Source organism: Anarrhichthys ocellatus, unplaced genomic scaffold, assembly GCF_004355925.1.
Source record: "Anarrhichthys ocellatus isolate YVR2014 unplaced genomic scaffold, GSC_Weel_1.0 scaffold20, whole genome shotgun sequence".
NCBI classification, from domain to species: domain Eukaryota; kingdom Metazoa; phylum Chordata; class Actinopteri; order Perciformes; family Anarhichadidae; genus Anarrhichthys; species Anarrhichthys ocellatus.
Genome location: NW_022280050.1, coordinates 1,840,640 through 1,855,238, shown reverse-complemented (window position 1 = coordinate 1,855,238; position 14,599 = coordinate 1,840,640). Strand labels below are relative to the sequence as shown.

At 41.1% G+C, this 14,599-nt stretch overlaps 1 protein-coding gene across 2 annotated transcripts in view; it reads right to left on the bottom strand.

The window, feature by feature from the left end:
• Positions 1-8,606, bottom strand: part of asic4a (acid-sensing (proton-gated) ion channel family member 4a) — a 78,105-nt gene extending 69,499 nt beyond the window's left edge. For both annotated transcript variants that reach the window (XM_031858722.1, XM_031858723.1), the window contains exon 1: positions 7,541-8,606. In XM_031858722.1, coding sequence (XP_031714582.1) covers positions 7,541-8,116 — 576 coding nt within the window. In that variant the 5' untranslated portion in view covers positions 8,117-8,606. The remainder of the gene's footprint in view (positions 1-7,540) is intronic.
• Positions 8,607-14,599: the final 5,993 nt, after the last annotated feature.

Sequence of the window (14,599 nt, the reverse complement as noted above, 5' to 3'; positions counted from 1 at the left end):
TATGCACGTTTACAACATAAGTGCAGAAAAAAGGTCTCTCTCGTAACTTCAAAAAGAAAAAGAAAAAACAATTTAGGACGCGGGTCTCAAACACCAGTCTCCTGGTTCAAAGTGACGTGTTTGTTTGACCCATGTAACTCCCCACCCATTCGCCATAAGCAATCTCTCTCACATTAAAGACATCACTTGTTGAGGGCTCATCATAGTTCTGTGAATGCTTTTGCATTGCAGTCAGTGCGGACTACATGGCATTCAAATGACACGCAAATATAATGCATGCAACAAAAGCAAAAATTATGCACCCAAAATGACTTAAAATTATTCAGTCATTCATACGCCATTTAGTGAGAGCTATGTGCAGTGTGTGTGGTAACAAACTCCAAAAAGCAGCAAGGGGCACAGGCAAGGGTTTGACATTAGACATAATACAGAATAAGGGCCTAGCGTCCAGCCAAGCGGACAGACGAAGCCTTCATGTTTAGACTCTGCCAGGGGTAAATATTCACTATGACATTTGTGTTGTATGCTATTTCCATCGGCTGATTTCTAGCCGACTGACATTGTCATCCAAGTCACACTGGCCATGATTTCTACATTTCAAATCTATTTAAAATATTGAATACAAGCAGGGAGTGGGAACAGCGAAACACATTGTAAGGCGGTCATGGTGTTCTTGCAGTGAAGACCAGTTATAACACCTCTCTGACACAGCCTTACCCGCAGAGTTTGTGTTCAGTATTTTCTGCCTTATTTTAATGGCCTTTAGTTTAGAAAAAAAATAGAAAAAAACCATGTTCTAGTTAGCTTTACCTTAATTTGGAAATAAACATGTAACAAACCGGCAAAGCACTCTGCTGTGTTTCAAGCTTGGCTTAGTATATCTTTTGAAGGTTTCATATAATCTGGTAGACATCCCTGATTTAACAGTCGGCGCTCTCTCTTGTATTCTGCAGACTTCCCACCACAGCAGCTCTTTTGAAGCATGCATTACACTGTTGGCTAACCGCTTTTTTTTTTTTGGTCGTGCTAGTTCTTGTCTTGTTAGCTACCTTTGGGCATCCTTCCCATTAAAATGTTGTAACACATCGTTATTGCAACAGTTGAGGTGTGTTTTGAGATTTGTCTTGTTTTTCTCTTCTAGTTCATATTCACAAACTGCCCAACTGCTGCCAGGAGACATAAAGCACTTAAGTTTGATACTTTCTGGTATGAACTCAAAATGATCCCACACACTGCTCTCTCATTTGAAACCTCTAAATTGGTGGCTGAAATCCATCATCTCAAACGGGCACTTCTTCTGTGAGTGACGTGGTACATTAAAATTCCTTCTGTGCAGCTCATAGGCATTTAAGATAAATAATCAGTTTAAATAAACAATTCAAGTTCAAGTTTTCAGTAACGCAAATAAAACTATTGCATTGAACCAAATTACATTGTAAGGTGTCTCTATTTTTTTTGTCTACCTCCTGCATGTGCTATCTCTCCCAAAGCAATTAAACCATACGAGCGAGTGGAGTGAAGACGCACAAACCCATTATGTGGCGTTGGCCTAAAAGCAAGCTTGGTTAATTTTTCAGAGCAATTTCCACTAATGTATTCAGAGACTGGGAAACATGACAAAATAAAAAGCTCACATTGGCAGCTAAGAAGAAAAGTGTGCGTCTAAAGTGTGCTCGGCCAAAGGCTTTCATAATCACAGTCATCTTGAACGGTGAATGCTATTCATCATCAATGTAAATAATAAAAAAAACAAATAAAAAGGTCTTTATTATGATGGATGGGAATGGTGCTTTAAGTTTTGGTCAACTATATCTTTAAGAAAAAATGCATACACACTACTTAAATAATGTATTAGCTTCATTCAAACAGAAATCAAAGCATTTTCCTTAACACACTGATAATATTTGAGTTCTTTTTGAAATGATCTGGGGAAAGGATACCGGTATTGTGGGCAGTGCTTTGAGTCAGGTTGAGATGTATTTGTTTGATGGGGTCGCTGAGGCAAATGAAACCTTTCAAACTCATAATACAGACCCAAATTGTAAATGCCACAACAATTTATTAGCAGAGTTGATGTGGAGAACATGTGCAATATGGAACTCGAGGAGAAGCTTACATACATGTCATTGCCCCAAAGACACTGCAACACGCTTTTCATTTGCAAGAACTAATTCAAATTCAGCAATCTTTGTTTGTTCAATTTCTGTGTAAACTAATCAGGCCTAAGGGCGCAATCTCCATCAAAAGTCCATCTTGCTCTTTATTAGGTGGATCCTAATTCAGACGATGCTGTTTTTCAATCAACTACAGTACATACGAAAAATCCTTATTTCAACTTTTAGATCGGACTTTAAATTTGATTCCACTTCATTAAAATGCTCATTCCCCCCCCCCCACCCCCATCCTGACAAAGTCTAAGCTGTGAGTCATCCCGTGTTGCTCGATAATTTCAGCGCCCTTTAGGAAAAAGGTAGACAGTGTATATTGATTGATTTGTGCTGGGGATATACGCTAAAACAAACAGATATCTTGCTCTAAAGATCAAATTCTTCACCAACTCTGGCAGCATTAACAAATGCAGCTGAGACTGGGTCCAAAACACAGACACAAGATAATTAGTCACACCAAGCTTGGAGTAGGAAGGGCAGCAAAGCAATCTGACTGAAGGATGTATTGATCCTGCAGAGAGGGAGGGGCACCCAGTCAGGAGTCATGATCAATCTTGCGAACCAACTCTCTCAATCTGTGATGAAACCTGAGTGTGTTTGTATGGGGAAGCATTCTATCTACACTAGACGCACTCTGATCGCATGTGTGTGTGTGTGTGTGTGTGTGTGTGTGTGTGTGTGTGTGCGTGTGCAGCCACATTAACACAACCAACAGCTTGGTGTATAACTTGTCAGAAAGAGACAAATGTCTGTGTGAGCAAAAGACTCCCAGGGGTTGGAGGAGAGGGGGGGGTTTGGCGGTACCACAACATCCGAAGCCTTTATCATTGAGTTAAAAGCCATCTCTGAGCCGACGATTCTCCCCATCAAACCGAGCGCTCCAAACCGTGGCACAGTGGGAGCTTTAAAACCGGCTCAGGGAGTGATAAAAAAGGTAAATCTTCCCAAATATTTTTGTATATATATTGGTGTTATCCAGTGGCAGGTCACAGGTGGGTTTCATCTGATTAGACAGTGGTTATGCATATCAGAAGGTGCAGCCGACCAATTGCACTGTAATTCATCTTCCTCTGATAGGAGGAGGAGGAGGAGGAGGACAAGGTGGGGAAGGAGTGCAGTGGGACTGAAGTGGGTTGTAAAAGCTGCAGTCCTCCCTTAAGCCTTGAAAGATACGGGATCAATGTTCAGTTATTTATTTTTGCATTTTGCAAAAAGGGTAAAACAACAAGAAAAGACAGCTCAAGAGTTTGTTTTGTTTCCAGGTTGTGGGGGTGTAATAATGCTCGGTTCTGGCCTCCAGGGTTGGGTGTATGGATCAGATATCTGACAGCACGCTAAGCTGCAGGGACACCCACGGCAGTGGAACTGTAGACGGTTAATTGACAGGCTGTTGGAGACGAAGCAGGTCCAGATAGCCAGTCACTTTCACGCTCCCACACTCCGCGGTCTCCACCAGGGGGAAGGCGGGCCCGCACGGCAGGGGCGCGCATGTGTAAGCGTGTGCGTATGCTGTCAAGGGGTGTGTGCAAACCCACTTGGGGAGGTGGATGTCACTCTCACAGTCATCTACACATGCAGGCAGGTCAATTTTAGACAAATATACACACACAGACACACACACACATATTCACAAATCTATATAGAACTGAGAACGAGAGCCTGTGCATGTGAGTTTTCGCAGGACTCGCAAACAACCAGTGGGACATACAGTATTTCTCGTTGTTACAGGGTGGATCACACTTATTCCTACAGATGCTTGAAAACCACACACCGAGTATGAGACTGACAAGTGATGTGACCTTGGATGTGAAAGTAAAAATAAAAAAAACATGGCGCATGGCTTCAACACGGCATGAAAATATAGAGCTTTTTTTGCAGTAGAAGTAAAGCCGGGTCATTGTAGCAGACATGTTGCAGGTTTGGTGACTCATCTTGGTATGATAGCACATCAACGTCTGTACATTGCTGGTACCAACCCAATAGGTAAAATTCACACACACACACACACACACACACACACCTACACACACACACACACACAACACTTAAATGCTATTCTATATGTACAGTCTTCTAGGTTTAAGCGCATGCTCTACCCACCGCTCTTTATCAATAATGTGCTTATTATATTTAGGCTGTTTATATGTGCTGTCCTTCGCTCATGGTATTTTTGATGTTTTTCTGATTAACCACCCTTGTTGAGATCATCTCACAATAATGTCACTTTTGTGCCATTTGTTCACAGTATTGATTTGCATTAATGTGGTTTACGATTTAATTCCAGTATGAAGGACAGGAGGGGGGTCGAACATCATCTATAGCTTACACTAGTAAACTTTCAATTATCTATAAAACACACAACAGGGACTTTAATCAGTGCAATGACAGATCGCAGGTGTAGAGCCCCTCAGTTTCGTCCCCCGTTAACCCAGGTTTTTATAGCTCATCTCACATGCCACCCTATAGCTGTTTAGTTATCTCCATGAATATATGCAGAAGGGATCTGTCCTTGCTGAGAGCAAAATCTGATAATGCAGCAGCAAACACAGCTGAGAGTCAGAGCAAACCAATTCAGAGCTCTGTTTAAAAAAAAGCCAAAGGGCTCGCTGCTCATCTCTGCGACAGCACAACACAATAGATGAACAATTATTCAGTGTTAGACTGGAAGAAAAATAATCTATTTATTCATGGCTGGTTGAATTAGCTTTATCTTCTGTGATTAATCCAAGTCAATAATGTAATCTTTAATTATAAAGAATGGTCTTATTACCTACGTCAAATAATCACGCAACCTGAAAAGGGGAAAACAAATGTCTCTGCTGCGTGATTATGTATTTTCCGGCCATAAATTAGAGCACCCAGACAATTTTGTTCGGGCGCTGAGACTTGTATTTATTTATATCTTTCAAACAGTGCATGCACAGAAGCCAATTAATGATTGTATGTAATAAACTAATAACTTAAAATAGAAGGAAAACAAACATTCACACCCTTTAGTGTTTTTTGTGATTCAAGCATTTTATAGCACACATTTGAGACAGTGGGTTTTGGCTAAATTTACCATTCAAATGTAATGATGAACTATTATTTATGTTATGTTAATTAAGAGCAATCACTTGAAATACTTTATGCAATAAAACAGATTGCTAACTAGAGGTCTATTGCACAGAACATTGTATTTTTTTACTGAAGAAGCTTAAATGCAGGAAATTATTTCAATTATATTTCATCATACATTTTTCCCAAGAGCCCCAAATCCATGTAGCTATTATGAAAATGAAACATCTGAAGCTCCTGGGATAATCAATCGACAGAAAAACACATTACAAGAAGTCGATCCTGAAGGAGGGCCCCACGAGACGACGAATAATGGCCAATGTGCGCACGAAACGTTTGTATGTGTGCGCATGTGGCTTTGTACGTGCTTACATGTGATTAATAGCACGCCACCTGTAGTAATGGCTTCCTTGCTGTAACGGATGATGAGCAATTTGCAGTTACAAAATACACACTCACAAAAGCACGAGCAGAGGAGTGAATGCGCGTGACTGGGTTTGTGCTTTGTTGCCTTTGCATGCTGCTCTCCTGCCTGGTCCCACAGCTCCCCAGTCCTTCCTGCCTACGAACTCACAGTTTTGTTCCCCGCCAGGAGTCGGAGTAAGTGATTTGTCATGCGTGGAGGCAGCAAGTAGCCTGTAACAAATCTAACTGACGGCCCACGAAAATGCAGATCACATAGCCGACAGAGAGGAAACAGCAGCTTCGGGGATTTTTCAACAGGATCTTAATGTGTGATGAAGTCACCCAGTGTCCAAAGAGAGCTACAGGAAGCTTCATAGACTGACACGGGACAGACATTTCCAAGATGTCAGAATTGTCCGCTAATTAATGTACTCAGGGAGGACTGACTGTCAAAGTGTCATAGGACATTGCCATCAAACGCACTAGAAGCACATAATAAACTTTTAGTCATGTTATTGGTTCAGACTAAATTTTGGCAAACTTTTCAGCTCCCCCGAGGAACATGACATTTCCTTTTGACTGATGGAACGAATGAGAATTTTTTTGAAGGGGGATCCATTCTCAACTTACTTTAAGTCTCCATGTGGGCTGTCTTTAAGACAACAAAGATAAATTAATACATCACTACGCTATTAGAGAATCCAAATGAGAAGAGTGAAATGTCATTATTTCTTTGTTGTAATTTGGCACATCAGAGGTAATGTAGTGCCATCCATGTGATAACACAGAATCTTTAGGTCTCAGGAAGGTGAGCATATCAATGTTCAACATACCCTATTAAGACTTGACACCCACACTTTATCATCGCTAAAGCAATTGCATATTCCTATTCCTGCAGGAGAGATGGGGAAATCCATCTCCTGCAAGGACAGTGCCTTTAATAAATAGTGCACAGAACACAGGCACAAACTCTCCCTCTTTCACCTGATCCCCCTCTTTCACTCTCTCTCTCTCTCTCTCTCTCTCTCTTACACTCATACTCACACACACACACACACATGCGCACACACACACTTTCTGTCTCTCTTGGAAATTGTTTCACTGCTTTTAGCCAATCTGGCTAATGCAAAAATCATGTATGTCTGTCTTTAAATATTTAATCTTAACAGCAGCAAGATTGAAATACAACGTTGAAGAAGCATTACTCCTTCCCTCCTGGTAGGTACAAGAGCTCAGCGAGAGAGAGAGAGAGAGAGAGAGAGAGCGAGAGAGCGAGAGAGGCAGCAGAGAGAGAGAGAGGCAGCTGCTCTGCAATGTCAGAAAGAGAGAGCGACAGGGAGAGATGGAAAAGAGAGGGAGAAGAGACTCGGCTATTTTCGATGACAATTTTGTTGCCATGGACTCTCAGCTACTGGAGTTGGAAGCAGCATTAAAGCACAGTTTGCCTTGGAAAAGTATACAACCACATACGACAGCTCTCTCTTCTTCAGTAGCAGCCTTTGTTCTTTTGACATAATAGATTCTGGAAACAGGCTGAAACGCACGGCTGGAGAGAAGCACTGTTGCTGCCTAGAACTTAGTGAGAAGAAATGCAGCTCAATGACTGAGGCAAAGTCATGAATCTTGCATACGGAAATGTATCGTGGGAACCATATGGCCCCTGGAGATGAGTACACGCACAAAGAGAATTTCAATTTCTCTTGCCTTGGTTGATTTTGCTTTTATGCTTATCGGTAGTTTTGTGTGAACAAGACGAGTCTCGTAAAGTTGCATTCGTATGATTCCTAAAATGTAAAAATGTGACTTTACTTACTTTCTACAAGAAAGTTCTGATAAAGACAACACATAACGATGAGATAATATGATGAGAGTCTGACAAAGACAGAACTTTGAGAAACTTTTTCACTCACCACAGAGAAGTCCTCAGCTGAACAGTTCTGTCCACTGAAATTGCAGCTCTTGAGCATCTCTTCTAACTGATGTCCTGTCCTGTTGAAGATGTCCTGCATGTCAGGGGCAGGATACATCAAATCAGTAGGTTTGTGCCCATCCTTGTTTTTGGGGGGCAGACCTGTCAAGTTAGCCAGGTGGTAGATGTCGGCATCGGTGAGCGCGGAGAAGCGAAAGCGGTTGATATTGCAGATGGTCACAGCGGGGAAAACCATCTCTGGGCTCGCCTCTTCATTCAGAGACGTGACATGAGGGTGCTCCAGGTAAGAGATGGCACACTTAGCCGCGTGGTATAGAAACAGTGCCAGTGAAGTCAGAAAGGCAAGAGCCCAGAGAGTCTGCCGGATGCCCAGGCGACCAGAGACAAAGATGTGGTTAATCCCATGAAGAGAGCAGGAGTTAGCAAACCCGACCAAGTCCTTAGCCGGAGGTGTGCAGCTCTCCTCGATCAGGCTCTCCTTGTCCCCATCCTGCTTGCTTTTCTGCTTCTCATCCTCCTCTGCAAATTTGATTTTGCAAACAAATTCGATAGGCATGGGGGCAGCCAGGTCTGCGTTTTGGTTTTGTTTTTGGTGGCAGCTGTCAGCCCTGGATCACTTCTCTCCTACTTCCTTGGCTTTTGTCCCCTGAGCAGGAAGCAACTCCGGAAAGAAGAGAAAAAGACAGAGGAGAGTTTGTTGCTGCTGCTGCTGCTGCCGTTGCTGCCTCTGCTGTGACTGATAGTGCTGCTGCTGCTGCTTCTGCCGCCACGGCTCCTAGTGACTAGAGCGCTGCTGCTGCTGTGCTGCTACTGCTCTGAACGCTTGTCTCACTACTTGATCAGCTCACACAGTCTCGCTTATCAGCAGTAATACAGCTGTCAAATAAAAAAAAACCTTGCACACTGCCTCCGACCAACAGATGAAAATGCAGCATTTTCAGTCGGACTAAAATAGGCACAGTGTACTTAATAATTCATGAGAAGGTAACATTCTTATTATTTCCTCCTCACTGGCGTGAGTCGCAACTTCCCCCGGTCATCCCTGCGCTTCCAGCAGACAGCCCCCCTCCTGCTTTATCCACTTGTTTGGAAGGCTCTTCTACATTTGAATAAAGTTTGTGTCAAAGGTTGTTCTGCCAAACATCCGGTGTTTGAATGCCACCCCCAATAAGGTCTCTGGAGAATGCCTAATTGAAACAATAATGAGGAGTGCGAGTATAGTGGAATTGAGCACAAGGGACTCCTGGTAATCAATGTTGTCTTTGCAACAAAAAAAGTAAAAGACTATTGATTTGAACGAACGTGTTTGTCAGAGATTAGGAGAGGCAGTACAACAGTGTTTTCTTATCAGGAACTAATGGTAGCGTCACGAGACTCCTGTACGAATTTGAATTAGTGAAAGCCTCCTGATCTGGACCCCGATGCTGCTAAAGATGTTGAAATAAAGTATTGATCCGCCTCCGTCCCTATCCTTGACAGTGTGTGTCTTAGTGCTGTTAATGGCCCATTTCCAAGTTGCCAAACAAAATTATGCAAATTTGAGGCAGAAAAGGGAGAACCCTAATGCATGTTATTCCCCTTTAAATGGAATTAGTCATGCGGGTCACATTCACATCACAAGGGGCTGGGACCTCGAGAGAAAAGGCATATTTAAAAGTGAATTGAACCGCAAACACACATGTAAAGTCAAATCCGAGAGAGCATCAGAAATGCACAAGAAAGGGTAAAAAATAAATCTCTCGATGACGTTGACCTGTGAAATATCTTCATTTTTTCGGAATTTTTGTTGTAAGTAAAGGAGCATTTCAGCATAATCAAACACTAAATGATGAGAATAATCAGATCTAAATTAGATTAAATTTGTAAAACGAATCTCTTTAGGGACAAAACAATGTAACAACAAATATGCCCTGCCTTGTTTTCCATTCCTTTTTTTTGTCATTGCAGTGACTCAGACATTTGCTTTATATACTTTTTTTTGTCGTAGGACTGTCTTTTGATGGTGTCTTCTATAGATAACCAAAGATATCTAGGATATTGCCTTTACTTGATGGAAGCGAAGCGTCCATGGTTTAGCTAAGCCTCTGGCAGGCACTGAGGTCTGCTAACCACAGAGTGTTTTATGTAGTCACTCCCAGAGGATGCTGGGCTTATTTACAGTCTCACAGAGGAAATGAAAGCTCACAGTCCACACCATGACTAAATACCAAATGTGAATAAAAAACACGCAGGCACATCTGGCACATGAAAACCATTCAAGGAGTGCATGGCATTATGTTTGTTTGTCAGAGCCAATAACCCTCCAAAACCCAGGCCTGTTTCGTGTTTGATGCCCTAAATATGACATACAATGGTTTAAATGTCGTTGATATTCAAGTTATCTTTCACACTGACATGAAAATACAATATTATTACATATTACAAATACATTAGCAAGTTTTTTTTGTGGCTTCAAGGGCACGTCTAACACAAGTAATATGAATTAAAACTTTTCCAGTTTATGAATGCTGTAATCCAAATGCTTTTCTCTTTTTCAAATACAAGGCTCATCTGTGAATGAAAGTATTCGAAGGTTTAAAATAAAAATAAAAATGGTTGGAAGAACTGAGGGATGCGGACGGATGATGAGAACAGGGCAGGCTGACAGTTGTATGATCTCATCCAAAAGCTCCATCTATTGGACGTCTCTGTGGTCAGTTGTTGCTGTGATGTAAACTGCACAATTTGGCAATTTAACGACGGATTCAGCTCGCTGTCCAAATGTCAAGGGAGGGTGGTTTATGGCAGACATGCTCATATTATAATTAATTAAAAATGAAATATGATTAATCTATTTTCTTTGGTTGTAGATATTAAAAAAAAAAATTCAACATGTTTTAAAACTGAGTCTAATACATCAATTATTGAGTAAAAACACCACAGGGAAGAGTGAAAAAAGATGGAAACTGAAGCATATTAGGCAACAAACAGCTAATAAGCCCTGCAATCTCTTTTCTGATAGTATTGAAAGTGCTTTCCCTGGAGGACTTTTTGTGTCCAGGGACTAATAGCAAAGGGACTAGATCTACACCCTGGATCCTCAGATCAGGGTACAGTAAGTTTTCAACAGGGGTATCTATGGAGCATACAGTGTATTGATCTATTAATCAAAATGAATACAGTATTTTATTTTCCTCCGTTGGTATGCAAAAGTCATTGTAGTAGTAAGGGCAAAACTTTCTGAAGAAATGTGTGTGTTTGGTTGAATTTCAGTGCATATTATGGAACCTAGAATCCCTGATTAACCAGCTCCAACTGTGAGGCCAGTGTCATAGTATTGGCTGGTGGTTATATAATCTCCGTTAACCATCATACATTACAGCTAAATTGTGATTTGAACCCCAGAGCTTTTACCCGCAGGAGGGTTAAGGTTACTTCATCTTCAGCCAGGAAACCTGCTTTGCACAAGACTCCTAAAGAAGAATTAGCCAAACACCATGCACCGATGGGAGCTGGATAATCTGGTGTGAATAAAACGTTGTGAGACAAACATGGAAAATACAAAGTTAAAAAACATTGAAAAAACAATGTGAGTGGCAGCAAAACTACCTAAACATGTTAATAAGTACACAATGTTTGAATTCGGTTCAATTAAGGAACAGACTTTATGTTAGAAGAGGAGAACTGAAGAAGGTTTCTGCCTTTAGTTTGTATGGCAATGAATGACATTCTGACACTCATCATCTATCCATTAAGAGTAAATTTCCTGTGGGTTCAATTTGCAGTAAAGGAGGCTTGTGGCCACAAGTTGATGCATGTTTGTGACTGTGAAAGCTGTTGTACTGCGGACAGTTTCCACATTTGTCTAGAGTTAAAAAACTTCTAACTCTTGCAAGTGAGCACACTAATAATCAAACAGTCTGAAGAAGGGGCATTCGAGTAAAATTCAAGAAGGTCCAGTTGATAAAATGGTCAAGGTGCGTAGTGCTACTTTGGTTGGACCAGAGAAACAGTCTCAGACACACAGTCTGTGGCCAGAAAGTATAGCTGCTGTCATCTCTCTCACGTCTCTCTTACAATGTTGTTCTCTCCAGCACACCATCTACGCATGGTAAGCTATCGAGTTGATTGACTCAACTGAGTGAAGCTATTGACGTAGTAACTGGATTAGCTGTGACTGTCAGAAAAAAAACAGGCTCCATATCCAGAATCCAAAATTTCCAGAAATATGCTCACTATAGTTTTATACTGCATCTGAGCATCACCATCTGCTGATGAAGACCGTGACACACAGGCTCTGGATGAAGTTATAGTGGACCAAACATGTTTTTGTCAAACTTGAATTGACATCACATAATTCAACTTATAGAACATTTGGTCCAACAAGCTTTATCTACAAATCTAAAGTTTTAGATACATTTCATCTTTAGTTGAACAAATTTTTGTGTTGGACAAGTAAACAACTATGAATGATGAATAAGGGCAGGTCTAAAGTGAATCATATTGATGTGTTCCTCAGATTACATTTAAATCATTTTTTAATGTTTGTACATTGAGTGAATTGCAAATGCCACTGACAGAGATATTTCAAATAATCAATCAACCTAACACTGCAGGTCCTGCATTGAATGTGATTAACAAATGAAATTAAAACCGTCAGCAGTCAATTATTACTCAATTAATGATTTTTATTAATTGGTTATATTAATGTATATTTGCTAACAGGAAAATGCATACCACACATTTACAGTGTTGTAAAGTTGCGGATTACAGCCAACTCATTAGCCCTCCGCTCACTCCTCTCTTTTTCAAGTCAGCGGTACCGCGAGCCGCTGAGTGCAAAAACCATGGTAACGCTGCTCACCTCGCTCACAGGCCATGCCTACCGTAATAACAGTACTTTAGGAGGAACGGAAGTCAGACGGCGGCTGGAGGTGCCACAGTTTTGCACTCTGCGGCTGACATTACTGCAGTTTCAGGTGACGTAAAGACGTGAAAGGCTCACGCTATAGAGCCAGTGTGTGATTTGTCCTTTCTGGGCTTCTGTGTCAACATGGTGGTGCAACACATGGCGGACTCCGTGAAAAAGACTTTCCTTATGCAGATATGAAGTGCTCATTCTAAGCTAACAACAATTCTTAGTTTCAGGTGATTATACACTAATGAAAACATAGCTCTGAGCATTTTAAACGACTTCTACAAATAGATCCCCTGACATGCGTTACATTGTGCCTTTAAGATAGTTGTTATTTTGTATATAAGGACTGTGTCTCTTTCCATCTCTTAAAAAATAAAAAATAAAAAAATGAAAGAAAAGCTAGCACTGCAATTCAGTCCCAAAAGTGCAGCCGTGAGATAAGCCTGTTTACAGATAGATTTGACATTCAATGTTTAAACTTGCATGTGTGCAATTTCTATTCGACAGGTATTAATGTGTTAATAAGTAATAATGAAGACTCATGCAACAGAGGCTGCTGCTACCTCAGCAGTAACACAGGCAGGTATCTGAGTTTAACAGAGAACATGGCTCTGTGGAAGCGGCAGGGGAAATGTCATATTTGCATAAAAGCCACAACATATTGTATTTCTTGTTTTTCTCGATGTTTCATATTAGAAGGTGTGGAATTGTAGAGGCTGCAGACAGCAGGCTGATATTTGGTCCCCCCCCCCCCCCCTTGAGCTAATAACGGAGATCTCCGCTGAGTGAGAAGAAACTTTAGATTGAACTTTTATAATCTGAGGAAATGTCCTTAAGTGAATTAAACCACTTATGTCTGTGTTCACAAAGCCTTTCATTGTAGTGTTTCATCTGAATCTCTATCTGATAACTAGAGCCCAATTACAATTACAATTTACTTTCAGGCTTAAAAGCCTGTGTTGTAACTGTGTTTCATGTTTCATATGCACCTTCTTTCATCAATACAATGAATAACATGTCATAGCTTTTGAATGGATGTACCAGCTCTGGGTATACCCAGAGCTTTGCTAACTGAAGGCGATACAGTATAATTACATTGTGATGGAAATTCCCGCAGTTTCTGAGACTCATTTGTTTGAGCTAAAAGCAAAGCAAATTTGTCTTGTTCACAAGAAATGTATGCACACCAAGATGTGCATAAATAAGCCATGATAAAGAGCTCTGCAAATGCAAAAAGCCATCTTCATCACCATGTAAGATGTAAATGAAATTCCCAGGGGATGGCATCCATGCCCCCTACAGCCCATTTATAATATCAGGTCTCTCTAATCTGCACATATGACACGGTGACCCATCGACACCCTCCCACTGCATTCACTGGTCGGTTCGATGGTCATATCGGAACCAAATCACAAAAAGATCAGACTTTCAGTGACAGTCATTCTGAATGCAAAACTGCCTACATATCAAAGTATCGTCTATTAACAGGTTGACAAGTCACGGTCAATTCAGAGTCAGTTCAAGCGTGTAATCATACATGGTACTACTGTATTGGCCCTGTTACATGTAACCATTTGCCTTTTTCTCAATGCCTGTTCTGGTTTGTCACCACAAACTGAAAGCTGTCCGCAAAATTTCACATAAAGCTGCCAAAATTGTCCTCCCGATCTGTCGTTTTCCTAATTTGTTTAAACTCACCTCCTGCACCTCCTGCAAGCACAGTTGTCACAGACTCCAATGACCTGCTTTACAGCCGCTTTACTGTTCCTCCTTTCAGCTGAAAGAACAAGACAATAAGAAGGGCAGGCTTCGCTGTATATGACTGAAATCACTGAACTACCTATATCACGGCATGTGCGCTGTAATGTGTATTGTTAGTGTGTGCGTGCTTGTTAGTGCTCTGTGTACTGTTACCACTCATCTATCCATCTATATTTACACTGCAATAATTGGTTTGTGTGGCAAACTGAATTAAAAATGCATGCCCTCTATAATAAATTAATATTAAATGTTTCAAATAAAATTAACATTTAATTTATATGGCATCATGACCATGACGCCCACAAAGTGGTTTCATTTTGTGATCAGCTCCACTTGGCTGCTCTCCTCTCACCATGGCATTTCTATTCTGGTCATCGTGAT